Source organism: Bison bison, unplaced genomic scaffold (assembly GCF_000754665.1).
Source record: "Bison bison bison isolate TAMUID 2011002044 unplaced genomic scaffold, Bison_UMD1.0 scf7180017864241, whole genome shotgun sequence".
NCBI lineage: Eukaryota > Metazoa > Chordata > Mammalia > Artiodactyla > Bovidae > Bison > Bison bison.
Genome location: NW_011494813.1, coordinates 2,237,562 through 2,256,038, shown reverse-complemented (window position 1 = coordinate 2,256,038; position 18,477 = coordinate 2,237,562). Strand labels below are relative to the sequence as shown.

General features: G+C 38.0%; 1 protein-coding gene across 1 annotated transcript in view; it reads right to left on the bottom strand.

Moving 5' to 3' along the window:
* Positions 1–18,477, bottom strand: part of TRPA1 (transient receptor potential cation channel, subfamily A, member 1) — a 55,426-nt gene that overhangs the window by 18,097 nt on the left and 18,852 nt on the right. Inside the window, 11 exon segments of the mRNA XM_010846958.1 lie at positions 336–502; positions 1,750–1,864; positions 4,299–4,463; positions 4,550–4,719; positions 6,255–6,355; positions 6,994–7,093; positions 9,844–9,892; positions 12,586–12,722; positions 13,180–13,325; positions 13,515–13,623; positions 17,355–17,462. Of these exon segments, the coding sequence (XP_010845260.1) occupies positions 336–502; positions 1,750–1,864; positions 4,299–4,463; positions 4,550–4,719; positions 6,255–6,355; positions 6,994–7,093; positions 9,844–9,892; positions 12,586–12,722; positions 13,180–13,325; positions 13,515–13,623; positions 17,355–17,462 (1,367 nt within the window).

Sequence of the window (18,477 nt, the reverse complement as noted above, 5' to 3'; positions counted from 1 at the left end):
GAAGAACAAAATAAGAGTAGGGGATTGGAGGTACAAACTACTATGTATCCAACAAATAAGCCACAAGGATATAATGTACAACATGGATTATAGGCAATATTTTAGAAAACTATAAATGGAATATAACCTTTAAAAATTGTGAATCACTGTGTTATACACCTGGAACTTACATAATATATTGCACATCAACTAAACCTCAATTAAAAAAAAAGGAAAAATAAATAAAAATGGTGATCGACAGCTGAAACTTTGATTCTTTTTCTCCTCCTGCTTCCTCTCGGATTATCCCCAGTGCCGGAGGACACTAGACACTTGAGGGCAGGACGGCAGCGTACCTTTTGCTCCTGATGGTCGTGAGGACCACCTCCTTTCTCTTATTGTGGATTGCAACGTGCAGGAAGGAGGCCTGCTGCTTGTTCAGGACCACATCAGCATCGTAGCTCAGGAGCAGGGAGACGGCTTTGGCATGGCCCTCCCTCGCCGCAAAGTGAAGCGCGGTGTTCTTTCAGAGAAAACAGAACCCGGACAATCCAGTGACAAAGGCTACTCATCCTTTGGCTATTTTACAGCTTTGTTTCACTGTTGAATTGCTTAAGATATTATTAACAAAACTATTTAATGACAAAGAGTTAAAATTTGGGGATCCCCCAGTGGCTCAGCGGTAAGGAATCTACCTGCCAATGCAGGAGACCTGGGTTTGATGCCTGATAGGGGAAAATCCTACGTGCCGTGGAGCAACAAAGCTCCTGCAACTGCTGAGCCTGTGCCACCACTACGGAAACCACGCACCTAGAGCCTGTGCTCCACAAGAGAAGCCACCACAAGGAGAAGAAACCTGTGCACCACAACTGCAGAGTAGCCCCCGCTTGCCGCAGCTAGAGGGAAAAATCCATGCTCTTTCAAAGGTCTAGCACAGCCAAAAATAAAGTAAATTTTTAAAAAATCACAGGTTGATAAAAGGTTGCCAGTCTCTAGTTTTGCCACAAAAAGGCATTTTAAAAAGCAATGATAGCCCTCTAGGCTCTGTCATTTCGTGAAAGAACGTGCATTTCAATACTCATTCTCCAAAAAAGAATGAAGGACATTATAGTGGACTGAAGGACAGTCTTTCAAATCAAATATGCTTAGTTTTAGGGAAAACTTACCCCTGTTCTCTTCATTTCCCTTGGGTGAAAATTTTATCATCAATTCACGTGGGCCTGTAACAGGCCTCTGAGAGACTCACCAGCTGTCCTCAACATACATCCACCCCTTGGGGCTGTCTCCTTATTCTGTTCCCCTTTGACTCTTTCCTCACTAACAGTCTGCATAATAAGGGATAGTTAGGGAGTCTGGGATGGACATGTACACACTGCTATCTTTAAAATGGATAACTAACAAGGACCTAACAAGGACCTACCAGGAAACTCTGCTCAGTGTTATGTGACAGCCTGGATGGCAGGGGAGTTTGGGAGAGAATGAATACATGGATATGTATGGCTGAGTCCCTTTGCTCTCCACTTGAAGCCATCACAACATTGTTCATCAGCTGTACTCCAAAATAAAAGTACAGCTGTTCATCAGCTGTACTCCAAGTATACATGTCCATTCCAGACTCCCTAACTATCCCTTATTATGCAGACTGTTAGTGAGGAACCCAATATAGGTTCCCAATATAGGAACCCAAGAAGGGAAAAGAAGGTTTCTGGCAATGTTGGAAGGTTCCTCTATGCCAAGATTTGGGGTAGGTATGACGAACACAGTACATACCCCTTCTTCATCTAGCCGATCTGTGCATTTCAAGTTAGTGTCAAGAATAACCTTCATGGTCTGAGTATACCCGCCCAAGGAAGCATGATGCAAAGCAGTCCAGCCATTGTGGTCACTGTTAAAGAAGAGAAAACGTGTGCATTTACCTTACAGATGAAAAGGGGAAGGACACCTCCCAATTGAAAGTGGGTCTGATGATCAGAGAAAACAAACCATACCTGAGATATTTGAGTTCTAGCAAGTAATTATGTATTGTTGTTATTGTGTTGCTAAGTTGTGTCAGACTCTGCAACCCCATGGACTGGAGCCCACTAGGCTCTTCTGTCCACGGGATTTTTCAGGCAAGAATACTGGAGTGAATTGCCATTTCCTTTTCCAGGGGATCTTCCCAACTCAAGGATCAAACCCACATCTCCTGCATTGGCAGGTGGATTCTTTAGCATCTGAGCCACCTGGGAAGCCCAAATATGTATTGCCTGGTTAATTAAACATGAGTTAATTTCAAGCTTAATTGGATGAGGGCCTCCCTGGTGGCTCAGATGATTAAGAATCTGCCTGCAATTCAGGAGACCCAGGTTCGATCCCTGGGTCGGAAAGATCCTTTGGAGAAGGTAATGGCTACACACTCCAGTATTCTTGCCTGGAGATTTCCATGGACAGTAGAGCCTGGTGGGCTGCAATCCATGGGTAAAAGTTGCAAACTCTCAGTTATAAGATAAATACTAGGGATGTGGTGTATGACATGAATAAATATAATTAAAACTGCTGTATGTTATAAATGAACATTAACAGAGTAAACCCTAAGAGTTCTGATCACAAAGAAAAATTTTTTTCTTTTTTTTTTCTTTTTCCATTTTTTGGTATCTGTATGAGATTAAGGGTGTTCGCTGAACTTACTGTGGTAACCCTTTCATGATACATGTGTTTTACCCCTTAAGCTTACACAGTGTCAATTATAATCTCAATAAAATTATAAAAGAAAATAAATAAAGTCTATAAACACATTATCAAACACTTCGGGGGAGTGAAACTGGAGTTAGCATGTCTGTGTCATACATATTTTCTTTAAGGCTGTAATGTACTTATACACACTATTTTCAATATTGCTTTATTCTTTCACTGAATATTGTATCAAAAATTTTCCATGATGGTGTTATTAGTCCTTGTGGTTACCATTCATGGCTAATAATAATAATGATGATCATTATAATAATAATATCATTATACAAAACATGGATAGAAGATGCTTAGCTTATTGCCACTAATTTTTTTCTAAAAGTTCAGGTCTAAAGAGATTGTTCCTCTCATACTCTCAAAAATTCTTACTTGATCCTTTAGGAAAATGTCTGTCTTTTCTCTCAGAAATTCAAGATATGAATACAGTGAACACTTGCCTTTTTTCCAAATTAGACATAGAAAAAAATGTGTGAGATACTGATACAATTTAATTTCAGGGCCAGTGAGTAACCGTATTAGGTGCAAGAGACACCTCGCTATTACAGTTATGACATAGTTATGCAAGAGCTCTTGTCTTCTGGGTTCACCTAGGGTCCCCTTTGCAAGTCTGTTGCCTGGTGTTCATTTGGAAGCAGGAAGGAGCTAAGCAGAACATTCATTTCACGGCTGCATCATTGCTGTGCTGGGGTTGGTACTCTGATAAAGAGATGTGTTTTTTAACATTAGCCTAATAAACTCTCTGCTACCATGTTGGTGCAATTAGAAATTAGCCCATCATACATCTATGAAACGCTTCTGGGTTTTCCTTTTATTTTTACAAAGATGTCATTTAATGATGCCACTTTTTATTGTACTTAATTATTTTAACTTGGGCTTCCAGTGGCTCAGACAGTAAAGAGTCCACCTGCAATGCAAGAGACCTGGGTTCAATCCCTGGGTTGGGATGATCCCCTGGAGGAGGGCATGGCAACCCACTCCAGTACTCTTGCCTGGAGAATCCCCATGGACAGAGGAGCCTGGCGGTCTACAGCCCATGGGGTCACAAGGAGTCAGACATAACCGAGCAACTAAGCACAGCACATTTTAACTTGGTTTTGTTTCATGTGTTAGATTTCTTTTGTAGTGAAATTCAGGAAATTTTTATGTCTCATGTTGCAGCTTAAAGGAAGTTCTTCATGTCCATCAGTCATCATACTGAATGAGATGTAGAGTCTTTGATTTGTATAGCATGTGTGTGTGTGTCTGTAAAAACACACTGCCTTGTATCTGCCAAAACAGCTGATAGCATGATGAAGGTATATAGGAGAAGGGATATCTCAAAGATTCTGGAAATTACACAAAGCCACTTATTCTGTGACTCTGAACAAGGCCTTCAGCTCTATGAACCTCAGTGTTTTCAGTTGGAAATAATACTGACTTCCCTTTCAATATTTAATAAAGCATGTTATGTTTTGAGGATTAAGTGAAATGGGTAAAAGTACTTAGTGTGATTGAAAGGGAGATATTATAATCAAAAATAAAATATAAAAAAAGCCTGACAATGTCTAGCCAGTTACAAAGAAGATGTAAATATTGCAATCTTATATCCTCACCTGAGAAATAATGCGCCCTTTTTCAGAAGTAGCTGAACAACTTTATCATGCCCATTCTTTGCAGCCAGGTGGAGAGGAGTCATTCCGTGCAGGTCACCTTCATTCAAAAGCCTTGTGTCACTTATGTCTTGCAGGAGCCTCTGACAGGTATTAATACGCCCATAACTTGAAAGAAAAAAAGTTTGATATTTTCAAAGCAAATATTTAACAGAAAGAGGACATGCTTGTATGTCGCTTAAAGTGACCCTTACCTGGCTGCAAAATGCAGGGGTGATTTCTTATCTTTGCTTTTGGAATGAATGGACACATTAAAGTTGAGGAGGTTGTTTACAGAGACAGGGACCCCCTGTCGACATGCATAGTGCAGAGGGGTGCACCCATCATTGTCCTCGTCCATCACCAGCTCTTTTATATGTTGCATCTATGGGAAAGATGGATATTCTGAATATAACTCCGTGATGATGCTAACAGAGTTTTTCAACCTATTTTATAGGATAGTATTTTCTAACAAGGACCAATATATACACCTGAGTGGAAAGTATAAATAGCCTTAAGGGTTATATACTAGGGACTTCCCAGGTGATGCTAGGGGTAAAGAACCTGCCTGCCAATGCAGGAGATGCAAGATATGTGAGTTCGATCCCTGGGTCGGGAAGATCCCCTGGAGAAGGAAATGGCAACCCACTCCAGTATTCTTGCCTGGGAAATCCCATGGACAGAGGAGTCTGGCAGGCTACAGTCCATGGGGTCGCAAAGAGTCGGACACAACTAAACAACTAAAAACACACACAAGGATACTAGAGTAAAATAAATGCAGATGAAGATGTGTGCTCTGTCTCCCTATAATGTGTATTACTGTATTAAAGGCGCTGAGAAATCCTAAGAATAGGAAATGTATTTAATATTTTAAACCCAGCATTTTCCAAATTGTATTTGACCATAAACCAACCTTCTCATCTCTCCCTTCATTTCACCCCCCAGGCCCGGCCCAATAATACTTAACAGCTTAATATTAATGTGCTCTGTTAGTCAAAATTAGCAAAACTGTTAAATTAGTGTCACTTTAAAAAAATGAATAAAATTAAATGAAATTAACATCACTTCATCTTTTAAATAAAAATCAAATGGCAAATGAGCAGCTTAAATCAATCCATAAACATTTTATATTTTAGATATTCAAATATATTTGACTCTTTAAGACACAGACTATATTAAAATCTATTAAAAACAGTATGATGCACTTCAAATGTACCTAATAGTCACTCCGTAAGTATTAGTTGGTGAATATAAATATAGAGATAATGTTTTCAATTTGTCAACAAGCATGCTGAGTAGTTTTTCTTCATTGATTAGGAAGTGCTGCTAATTCACTCATGTACTTGACTTCTCAATTGATACACAATTCATAATGGTCCAAGAGTGAAGGAAAGGCATTCTGTTATAGATAAGGATATATGGAAACTCTCCATAACTTAGAAAACAGTCCCAATGTAGTTTATTATTATCATTATCATAATCATCACTGCTGCTGCTGCTGCTGCTAAGTCGCTTCAGTTGTGTCCAATTTTGTGCAACCCCATAGACGGCAGCCCACCAGCCTCCGCCGTCCCTGGGATTCTCCAGGCAAGAACACTGGAGTGGGTTACCATTTCCTTCTCCAATGCGTGAAAGTGAAAAGTGAAAGTGAAGTCGCTCAGTCGTGCCCAACTCTTAGCGACCCCATGGACTGCAGCCCACCAGGCTCCTCTGTCCATGGGATTTTCCAGGCAAGAGTACTGGAGTGGGCTGCCATTGCCTTCTACTATGTTGTAAATATTCAAATATGACATCTTTCTTTAAAAATAAAATTTAAATTCCAGACTCAGCCTTCAAAGGAATAAAAATCATAATAAATGAAATCACTTTACCCTCTATTGAACCCAACTCATTTTATGGAAATCCACACATATGTATTACCTGCAAAAACTCAGGATGCAAATTTTTTAATCCATAAGGCTGTTGAACAGTCAAATGCAAAAAATTACGTCCAAGATTATCTTTTATGTCCACACGGGCACCTAAAAAGCACAATATAAATATAACTCCTACTCATTTATTTAAAGCATAGCCTATGGTGGATTTTCAATGTAAGAAAATAAAAGACTGACTTAAAACTTTGCCAGTGTTTAAGTTAGAGAACTTTATTTAGGTAAGAAAACTAAACATGGTTTAAAATGTGTTTATCTTGCAGTGTGCATGTGTGTGTACAAGGGGTAGAGAATGTGTGATTTATTACATTATTTAATATATGAGGTCTCATCTTTTAACACATAAAATAGAATTATAGAGAGATTAGAGATCAAGGGAGAAGAGGTGAAGGTATCTCTTTTCTTCATTATCAGACTGGGTTAGTATCTAAAATGGGAACAGTTATAGCACCTACATCAGGTGGATTGGTTCACTGAGAGGATGCAGATAAAGTGTTTAGTGACATGCCTGGGATGTAGTCATCCCCTTACAAAGGTTATCAATTCTTGTTCTGAAGTTATCTTTCCAAGTATTATGCCCTACTGGGCTGAGAATTATTCTAGATATGGGAAGTATCCCATTTGTGTTCACAGCACCTGGCCCACAGCCTGGCACACAGTAAATGGACACTGAGTGCTTAACCAACCGAGTAGCAGTTCTAAAGGCCTGGTTCAGCCCCTCTTAGTACCTTTAGAGAGGAGCAAATTTACAGTATTCCAGGATGCAGAAGCAGTTGCTAATAGAAGTGGAGACCGTCCTTCAGAATCGGTGATATCAATATCTGCTCCCTAAAATAAAACAAGTCATTCAACAAAGAGCCTATGAACAGACAAAACAGCTCACACTACAGTCTGTAACTTAGTGTTCATTCATTGGGACAGAATGTCCAAAATACAGCTAGCACTCACGCACATGACTGCTTGACATTTCCCCGTAATTCGTGTTGCATGAATCATAGAGAAAATCAAGGCATTATTCTCTAACTTCAACAACTGAAGTCTTTCTCACATGTTAATCTTTTGACTGACATCTGGCAGTAGATCTATCTTCCTGCCAAAATCATAAAATGTTGACCTATATCACTAGTTTAGTTCCCACTGTAAGAGAAGATTGTTAAATATCTGTGGTTAAAAAAAATCTAAGTTTATTTCATTTGTCATTTTAAAAGCATTCACAAGAAATCATTCACTTCTATCGCCAAGATAGTGGATCCTGGGAGCTCTCATCATAAGGAAAAAAAATTTTTGTAACTTTCATGGTGACAGATGGTAGCTGGACTTGCTGTGGTGGTCACTTTTCATTGTATACAAATACTGAATCATGCTCTACACCTGAAATTCACATAATAGTACATGTTAATTATAACTCATGAAAAAACAACTGTTCTCTTTTTAAAAACTCTACTTCATCTGAAACAGATGAACTGAAATAACTGAATTGTAATCATTCAAATCCTAAAGTAAAATTTTAGTCAAATGTTAAAAAATGTTTGCATTTAAGAAATCACATCTCATATATATATATTTCAAGAGAATAAGTTGGTATTTACCATTACATATTATGGTTATAATATTTGATATGACAAGAAACAAAAACTTTTTAAAAGTTCATGGAAAGAATTCTATCTTTTGCACAGGGTAATAAAAATAGCTTAAACTCCGACTGGGGCTAGGATCCTGTTCTTTTGGGACCCACTGAATACAGATGACAAGGGCAGCCTGATAGTGATCAGAGAGGTCCTGCCATCCTCTTACAGAAGAGAGGGCTATATTTGCAGGAAACTGTGAATAACAAAACTCTGGGCTATAATGAGTCTTCCAGGGATTCTCCTATGTAAATACCACAATTTCAATAGTTGCTATTGACAACAAGCACAGGTTAAATACTCCAAGCCAGACTCCATTCATTACTGATATGATGGGGCTTAAATAAATACATCATAGACTCATCTGTAGAAAGGGCTTACTAAAATTGAACCCAAAAGCTGACTGATTGCATTTCTTAGAGTGAAAAAGGTCTTGTGCTTTCACTTGTAACAAACCTTGGACAGTATTTTTAGTTCTTCATGTTTTCATTGTTTGAAAGCTGGCACGGAGGCAGCAGGGGCAGAAGATTATAATGGAAGGTGAAGGGCACACTTGCTTTCTGTCCCGCCTCCACCTGCAAGCCACTTGTACTGAAGAGGGGTTGACAGAGTCAACAAGCCTGACCCTTTCCCAGGACTGGGTCACAGGAGAGCATTCCTTGCCATGAACCTATCAACTCCCCACAAAAAATGCATTGATATGGGCATCAAAAGTACACTCTGGTACTTCTAGCTTCCTGGCAATGAGGTTTGGCCATTATGCATTCATATACAATATACCCTATTTGTGAATGTATCAAGTATCTTTTTTTTCTTCTAGTTTTATTGAAATATAATTGACATGTTGTTGTTCAGTCGCTAAGTCATGGCCAACTCTTGGTGACCCCATGGACTGCAGCACTCCAGGCTACTCTGTTCTCCACTATTTCCCAGAGCTTGCTCAAATTCATGTCCATTGAATCAATGATGCTATCTAACCATTTCATCCTCCACCACCCTCTTCTCCTTTTGCCTTCAATCTTTCCCAGCATCAGGGTCTTTTCCAATGAGTTGGCTCTTCACATAAGGTGGCCAAGTATTGGAGCTTCAGCTTTAGCATCAGTTCTTCCAAGGTGGTTCAGACAGTAAAGAATTTTCCTGCAATGCAGGAGGCCCAGGTTTGACCCCTGGGTCGGGAATATCCCCTGGAAAAGAGAATGGCAACCCACTCCAGTATTCTTGCCTGGAAAATTCCATGGACAGAGAAGACTGGTGGGCTTACGGGGTCACAGAGAGTTGGACACGACTGAGTGACTAAAACCTTCATTTTCATAACTGACATATAGCACTGAATAAGTTTAAGGTGTGTGGCATAATAATTGGACTTACAGATATCATGTAGTGATTATCACAGTAAGCTTAGTGTACATCCCTCATCTCAGAGATACAAAATTAAAGACATAGAAAAAATTTTCAAAATGTTTTGCAAATGTATCAATCATCTTTTTGTAAACTCTTTTGCTTGTAGGCAAGAAATCAAAGAGAAAAACAACTATTGTATATTAATGCATATGTGTGGATTATAGAGCAATGGTACAGATGAACCTATTTGCAGGCAGGAATGAAGATGTAGAGAACAGATGTCTGGACACAGGGGTAGGAAAGGGTGGATGAACTGGGAGAATGGGATAGACATATATACTACCATGTGTAAAACAGCACAGGAACCTCAGCTTGGTGCTCTGTGGTGACCTAGATGGATGGGATGGGGGAATGGGATCCAAGAGGAGGAGGATGTGTGTATACTCGTAGCTGATTCACTTAATCGTACAGCAGAAACTAACACAATATTGTGAAGCAAGTATACCCCAATTTGAAAAGTTTGATTGAATTTTGAAGATCCATGGTATGTAATTATATGATTTTTCAACCGTAAATAGTAATAAAAAATAAATCTGTCAAAGAAATAGTTACCACTGAAATTAAGTAGTCAGCTAGTTCATGGTGATCAAATAATGAGGCTCTGCAAAAAGAGAATTATAAGCATATTAAGGAACTATTGATATAAATATACACAATAAAGCTACTATTCAATATATTCAGAAAGTGAGTTTAAAGGATCATTGAATAACATGATAAAAGGCTAGAGAGTTAATAACCTTTCAAAATCTACAATTGGATTCTGATTAGGGTAACTTTTCAAGTAGGAGTAATAGAGAAAGATAAAATACATCACAAGATTTTCTTCCTCATCTTTCTGCAAACCTATTTTCTCCTTGTAAAAAACCATCATGAACATGTTCTGAAGTGAAGAGTAAAATCTGTCCTAAGAGTTTAAAATAAAGGCCAAAAAACTGGCTATTACCACTGTGACCATGAGAAATAGCAACAATTGCATACAAGGTACAGCTAAGATTTACCTGCAGGGTTCACAATGCCCCTTTGTTGGCAAAAGTTAACAAGGCAGTGTTAGCGTTCCTAAAGTTTTAGGAAGCCAAAAAAAACCCGATGGATGTAATTGAAGTCACTTGGTATCATCTCACAAGCAGCCATAAGGATAATGTTAATTAATACATCAAATACAGATTTTTAATCTATATTAAAGCATCACCATAACAAATGTTAATACCAATGATTTAAAAGTCTGTTTCCTAATGCAAATCTTATTTCTTTGTTCCTACTCAAGATCATCTCCTCTATTCTTAACGTTCTGTGTATAAGTCTTAGTATCAGCTTGCCAATTTTCATTCAAAATTCACAAGAGGTTACATTCTAAATGTTATTAGATATATTGAGTAATTTTAAGAGTCAAATAATGTTAATTTAAGGCCCCATTCGATTTGTTCTGTATCTTCTCAGTCTAGAGCTCTGGTGCTCCAAGTGTGGCCTGCACACCACTGAGATCTTTGCACTACAGTAGCAAAAGAAGCTGTAGACCAAGGAACAAACTTTCCTTTGAAGCTCAAGATGAACTCCAATGTCACTGGCTATTAAAAGGACATTCCAGGATCATAGATCAGCATTAGGTTCATCAGAATTGGACTGAACCAGTCCAAGAAATCTTCAGCCAACTCAAGTTGAAAGCGTCCAGCTAGTCACCAGGCTAAGTATATTTTTTGGTCAGGTAGATGGCTCTGTTATCCTAAAATAACTCCTTCTTGTGCATATTTGTATATTAAAGCTCTAGGGTAAATGTACACATTTTAACTAAACTCAGATCACTAGGTTTCTGAATTGGCTAAACATTGGCATCACAAAGGGTTTTTAAAAATTCCTGAGAGTCATTAGCAATTCTGATGTAATCTGAGTATGAATTAATGTTGGGATTTTATAAATTCCTCACAGGATTCTAACGTGTAGTAGTTTGAAAAATATCTGGTCTAGAGGTTAATCCGTCTACTGAGTTTTTGTTTTATTTCAATATTTGGTTTTTTTTTCCTGTCTAGGGTTTCCAACTGCATCTTTTTCACATCATCAATCTTTGATTCATAAATGCCAATTTGTTTTCCATAATGCCTTCTCTTAATACATTTACTTTACATAACTGACCATTCCTTCTTTTAAATTTCTGAAAGTTTTAAATACCTTTATTATGAAATTATTTATAAATTGCCCTGTTATTTCTTTTCCTTTGGAAGTAAATTAGCCTTCTGTCGATTTGATTGTCATAATCTTATGAATTTCCTTTATGCTATGAAATTTTAGTTTGCAAACTCATCCTGCATGGAAGTTCCTTGGAGTTCCTTCTGTTCATGTGTAGCCTATTATGGCTAGTGGTTTTGCTAATGTGTACACTCACGCCTCCATCTCCCCAGTTTAGAACCAGATCTTATATTGGTAGCTAGAGTTTCTTTTTCACTGTGGGATAGTGTAGATTTCTTGGTTCAGTTACTTATTGAGACTATCTCAGTTCTTCTTCTGCCATTCCAAGCTTCTAGCTCTGCCTCCATGAGTGTTGTGTGTGTGTGTGATAGAGAGAGACAGACAGACAGATAGACAGAGACAGAGATGGTAAGAGATAGAGACAGAGAGACAGCAAAGCCCCTTCCCAGCCATTTCTTTAACTCACATAGGGAACAGCCAGTTTTTGTCTTCTCAAGGAACTGAACACTCAGTCTACACTGCCTGTTTCCTGTCTTAGCAGCTAGTAAGCCTATAATTTCAGATGCTTTTATCTGATGTGTATTTCTGTTAAACTCAACAGAAGTATTTATCTTCTTTGGAGCTTGGCTGTCATTCCTTAAGACTAAGTACATATATGTTTTGAGAACTTTTACATGTAATTGTGGGACTACGTGGAAAGGGAAATCGGGTGGGAAAAGTGGACCACTCATATGTATCTGTTCCATTATCCCCCCTGAGAATGAAGATAACACACACGTGAGGACCTGAAACAGGTTAGAAAGGTTTTGAAAAGCTGTGTATGTTGACCTCCTGAGCATATAGGAAGTGAATCGAGCCTATAGCCACTGGACAAAGAACTGATCCAGAATATTCCACTGGAGAGTTTATCCTATGAAAATCTGTTCAACTTTGTATTTTTGATTCCAGAGGAACATAGAGATTGCAGTTGAACCACAGGATCTTTGTTATCTCTGCTCTTTTCTTTTGAACTATGGAGTCTCTGCTACCATAAGCAGTAACTTTGTCTTGTCTTCTTAATTAAATACATAAAGACAAAAAATCTGTACTCAGAATGATAGGAGGGAAACTTGCCTGTGAAGCAGTGTCTCGTGATTTCCATCCACCTCATTAACAATATCGCTGTTGCCAGAATAGGAAGATACCATCAGCTTAACAATCTCAGTGGCTCCCTGGGTGGCAGCAAAATGAAGGGCTGTGCACTTCCCTTTCTGTAAAGAGTTTTGATATCAGCATCAATCAATATTCTGTCCCAATTTAAGGATCAAACCTAAATTCAGTTGTTTTTTTCTTCCTAGTCCAACAAAATCAAGGAGTATGGAATTTAAGATGGCAAAGAGTAATCAGTTTCACCTACTGAGAAGCCTCAATATAAAAGTCATAGCTAGCAACTGTATTTCCTTGCAAGGTGACAGTTCTTGACAGCTCTGACTGTACTTAGCTTCTATCATCAGTGTCTTTATCTCTACTGTATCTGTATCTGTGTTTGCAATTGTCTTTGGTAGCTTTCAAAATTCTTTAGATAGATTAAAATTTGAGAGAATCTCTTGTTCTGCTTTTGCATGAATAGCAGGAAGTAACATCTATCTAAATTAACTGTGAAAGAGCTGCAGGGCACTTTGGCAAATAGAACATGAACAATTCTACAGGAGGAATCTGAACAGTTACCTCCAGCAGGTCCAGCTGCGCACCATTGTCCAGGCACATTTTAATCATGTCCAAGTCCCCACTTTGAACTGCCATGTGGAGAGGGCTGGCTTTCCCACTGTTCACAAAGTTAATGTGAGACAGTCTGCTATACCCATGTTCCTCACCTTTAGGAGGAAATAAAATTCAAGAGAATAAATACTATAAATAAATAAAAGGTATTTTTTTTAAAAAAAGAAGAAACGACTTTTAGACTTACATAAAAGCCCAGGTATAAATCATATTAAATATTTCTCAATAGCATCCACCAAAATAGGCTTCTTTATAGTATATAATGGAGGAAAGCTTCTACTCACCAAACTTTAATATTATTTCCATGCATTTTTTGGCACCCGAAAATGCTGCCTGGTGAATAGGGAAGCACCCCCATTTATTTGATTTACATGGCTTAGCCCCTTTATTTAACTGGAACAAAAGAAAGAACAAAAGAAATAAATGACAAAGATTAAACCCATCACAAGGATGGACAAGAATTTATATGCCTCTCCCATAACTTTTCGCTACTCTGTGCCTATGTAAAATTATTTACATAGAAAAGCTTTGTATGGTATGAAACCTGGACAAAAAGGTAATTTTGGAACTAGGCTAACATTCTGAACTAGAGACACTTTAAATTTTCTAATGACAAAGTAACAACATTTCACAAAAATTTCAACTTGATCTTCCACCAAAGTCAACACATTTTTTAGTGAAATTAAAGAGATTTTAAAAAACATTATCCTATTGCTCCTATACCCATTCTCATTTCCTTATACAAATAAAGTGATAATATTTCCCAGATCATTTTCCTGTCATTTGTGCAATTAATAAATGATTAGACCAGCACTTGTATTAAATCATGAAAATCAGACATTTTCACTAATGAATGTTCTCTACTAAAAAGTTGTTAAAATGAACAGAATGGTATATTACCTTCACCTCTAAGTCAACCATTCTCAATCACCATTTTCTATAGAACACTGGATTTCAGTTTTAAGTACCTCTTACCACAAAATGAGAGATTTTGAAAAAGCAAAAAAGTGTGAAGAAGCAAATACATGTATCATCTTGCTTTCTAGGGACACTGTTGTTTTACATTTTAGAAGACAATATTTTGTCTTCTTTGCATAAGTAATATTTACATGTATACTATGTGATCACATCATTTTAAAAAGTATTTTATTTAATATTCTTAAATTACATGATTTTATTAAATACATATTCCATTTGGGGGTACATAAAACTTCATACAATGAATCCCTATTACTGAATTTCAACTTTTTCTCAGTTTTCTCTGCTATACATAACACTGATGTTAATATTAGTGATATCTTTAATTATCTCCCTGAGATGTATTCCAAGAATTGGTATTGATGAGTCAAAATACATTTGTGCCAACAGTGAATGAAATTCCCCAACTCATTACATTTTCTAACACTCATTACATTTTCAATCAATAAGGAATTTTTGTCCTTTCAATTTAAGAGATTTTAAAAAAACTCATTGTTTTAATATCTTCCTCTTTGATTACTAGAGAAATTAAATAAACTTTATGTGCCCCTTGCCAGTTTTCTATGGAGCACTGTCTTTTTCTTATAAATCTGTGAAAATACAGATAATTTTATATCCATTTAAAGATAAACAGATCGATATAATCATATGCTTTGTTAGCTCAGGTCAATCAAGGGATTATAATCTAATCTAATACTGAACTCTCCATTCAGTCCCTGGATAAGGCCAATGTGGTATTACATGGTACTTTTCATTATTTTGATAAATTAACTGCTAGTATTTTTAAGACTGCATCTATGTGAAATTGATCTATGTTTTTCTTTGGGGGGAGCTCTCAGGTTTTGGACTTATTATGTCTACTTTATAAAACTAATCTGCACAATGTCACTCTTTTCTTGTGCTACAGGAAGATTACCTGAAACAGAAACTTCTTTGCAAGTTTGAAAGAAACTATAAAATCTATAAAAGCATATATTAGCTGGTTCCAGAGCTTTAACAAAGTATTAGCAATGCTTTTTTTTCCTAAATACTTTCCTCACAGATATTTAATTTTGTAGTCAATTTTAACACTTTAATTACTTTCAGTTTTTTATCCATTGGGCTTCCCTGGTGGCTCAGATGGTAAAGAGTATAACTGCCTGCAATGCAGGAGACCTGGTTCAATCCGTGGGTTGGGAAGATCCCCTGGAGTAGAAAATGGTACTCTTGCCTGGAGAATCCCATGGACTGGGAAGCCTGGCTGGCTATGTATAGTCCATGGGGTCACAAAGAGTCGGACACGACTGAGCAACTAAGCACAGCACATTTATCCATTAAAAATCATTTCTAAATTTTTAGGATAGGATTGCATACTGATCTTTTGCCATTTAAAAATTCTCTTTCATATTCAATTAAATCCTTTTGCTATTTCTAATTTTATTGATTTTTGCTTGAGGTTTTTCCATTGTGGTTGGCTGGTTGTTGGTTTAGTTGCTAAGTTGTGTCCGACTCTTGTGACCCCATGGACTAGCCCACCAGGCTCCTCTGTCCATGGAATTTCCCAGTATAAACTGTCATGATTGGACCAAAAAAAGTTAAATTTTTTAAAATTCTTTTTTTGGTCCAATCATGACAGCTTATAAGAATATATATTTTCATCCAAGTATATTTAGTAAATATGTTAGAAGGTATTTGTAATTTGAAATATCCCACAGATAGTCTGAAATTATTTTATTTCATTTTATTTACTCCCTGGAGGTGGTGGAGAGGGAAAATCAAGTGCTAAAAATAGAAATCTGGCCTGAATAATGTACAAGTGATTGAGGAATATTTAAAAGAAAGCTCTTTGATGAAATTCTAATACCACACTCAGAAGGGGCACTCCGTGGACCAGGACTCAGCCATGGTGACAGATACCTGAAGAGTCGGACTGGATCATCCCGAGAAATCTCACCGGAGAGAAGGCTGGCTCTTCTTGTTGGGCTATGGCTGAGGAGCTCAGTCATTATATCATGCAAGGGTCCCTTTCTGAGAACCTATGGCAGCTGTTTCTTCTCATCTTGGAAACAGATATGGGGCTGTTTCTCCTGGCTTTTATTTCAGGCCCCAACAATAATTTTGCAAATAACAATCTTCATCTTTCCTTTGATGATTCAGAAGCTCAGAGTCCCAAGTATGATTCACCGTTATGCACATACAGGCCATTATGCTTTGTCTTTTGTATTCTGGGCTTTCCTGATAGCTCATCTGGTAGAGAATCTGCCTGCAATGCAGGAGACCCCAGTTTGATTCCTGGGTCAGGAAGTACTCTTGGACAAGGGATAGGCGACTCACTCCAGTATTCTTGGGCTCCCCTGGTGGCTCAGCTGGTAAACAATCTGCCCACAATGCAGGAGACCTGGGTTTGATCCCTGGGTTGGGAAGATCCCCTGGAGAAGGGAAAGGCTACCCACCCCAGTAGTCCATGGGATCACAAAGAGTCCGATATGATTGAATGACTTTCACATTCACTTTCATTCTAGGTCTGACTACCAGTTTCACATTAATTTTTCTTGTCGATATTTTCTTTTCACTTCAGTCATCTCACGTTTTCTGTAATGCTTTCCTATTTGTCTTCCAGAAGAAATTTCAGACTCTTAAGATTTAAGAGGTGTTCTCAGTTGCTTCACTTGTGTCCGACTCTTTGTGACCCCAAGGACTACAGTCCACCAGGCTCCTCTGTCCATGGGATTCTCCAGGCAAGAATATCGGAGTGGCTTGCGTTGCTCTCCTCCAGGGGATCTTCCTGACCCAGGGATTGAACCCTAGTGACCTGCATTGCAGCCAGATTCTTTATGCGCTGAGCCATCAAGGAAGCTCTAAGGGGTGTGAACATGTACTCAAACTCATAGAACTATTTTTTTTCTGACACACTTTCTACATTTTATATTTTGCTAAAAGAGAAACTGAAAATAGTTTTGTTTATTTTTTATTTTTTGGCCACACCACATGGCACGTGGGACCTTAGTTCCCTGGCCAGGGATCGAACCTGTGTCCCCTGCATTGGAAACATGGGGTCTTAACCACTGAACCACCGGGGAAGTCCCTGAAAGCTGTTTTAAAGAACAAAAATTCATGTTGTACTAAAGGATAAAGAAAACAGGAAAAAATATAAATAAAATACAAACCAAAAGCTGCATGGCTTCACTGTTGTCTGTGAAACATGTGATTATCAGAGCTGTGTTTCCATTTTCTCCTTCCAGATTAACATCAGTACTGCTGTGCTCAATCAAGACCTACATTTAAAAGAGGGAATAGTCAGTCAAAAGTCAACCTGCAGGTTTTCAAATAGGGTATTTGTCTTCCACTGGATGTTAAGCTTTCAGTACCAGGAACCATGTCCTTATTCATCTTTTCCATCACTCTCCCGTGGAATCTGACATAAAACCTTGTACCTAGTGGGTACTACAAAAATTTCTCATATAGATGAAATAATGGCAATTTCTATAGCTCACAAATTAAGCCAACATGGAGTTGTAGAATTGAAAATAGACTAAAAATCGTAAATACTAGTTAACATTGCTCACTAAATATTTTTCACTTGTATTAAGTAAGCTATATATATGTATATCATTTTTACTGGAGTATAGTTGCTTTATTTATAACATTCTGTTAGTTTCTGCTGTAGAGCAAAGTGAATCAGCTACACACATATATCCCCTCTCCCTTGGCTTTCCTTCCCATTTAGGTGTCCACAGAGCAGTAAGTAGAGTTCCCTGTGCTATACAGCAGGCTCTCATTAGTTATCTATTTTATACATAATAGTGTATATATGTCAATCCCAGTTTCCCAATTTATCTTACCCTCTTCCGCCCCTTGGACTTCCCTGGTGGCTCAGACGGTAAAGTATTCGCCTGCAATGCAGGAGACCTGGGTTCAATCCCTGGGTCGGGAAGATCTCCTGGAGAAGGAAATGGCAACCCACTCCAGTATTCTTGCCTGGAAAATGCCATGGACCAAGGAGCCTGGTAGCCTACAGTCCATGGCGTCACAGAGTCGGACACAACTGAGCGACTTCACTTTCACTTTTCACTCCCCCCTTTGGTATCCATACCTTTGTTTTCTCCATCTGCATCTCTATTTCTGCTTTGCAAATAGTATCATCTGTACTATTTTTCTAGATTCCAGATATGTGATTTTAATATATGAGATTAACTAATATCTACCAAAAATAAATTGATGGAGCCAAAAAATAAATTGAGAATGTGTGGGTGGTGATAAGGGAGGAATGTAAGAAAGGAGAAGGAGAGA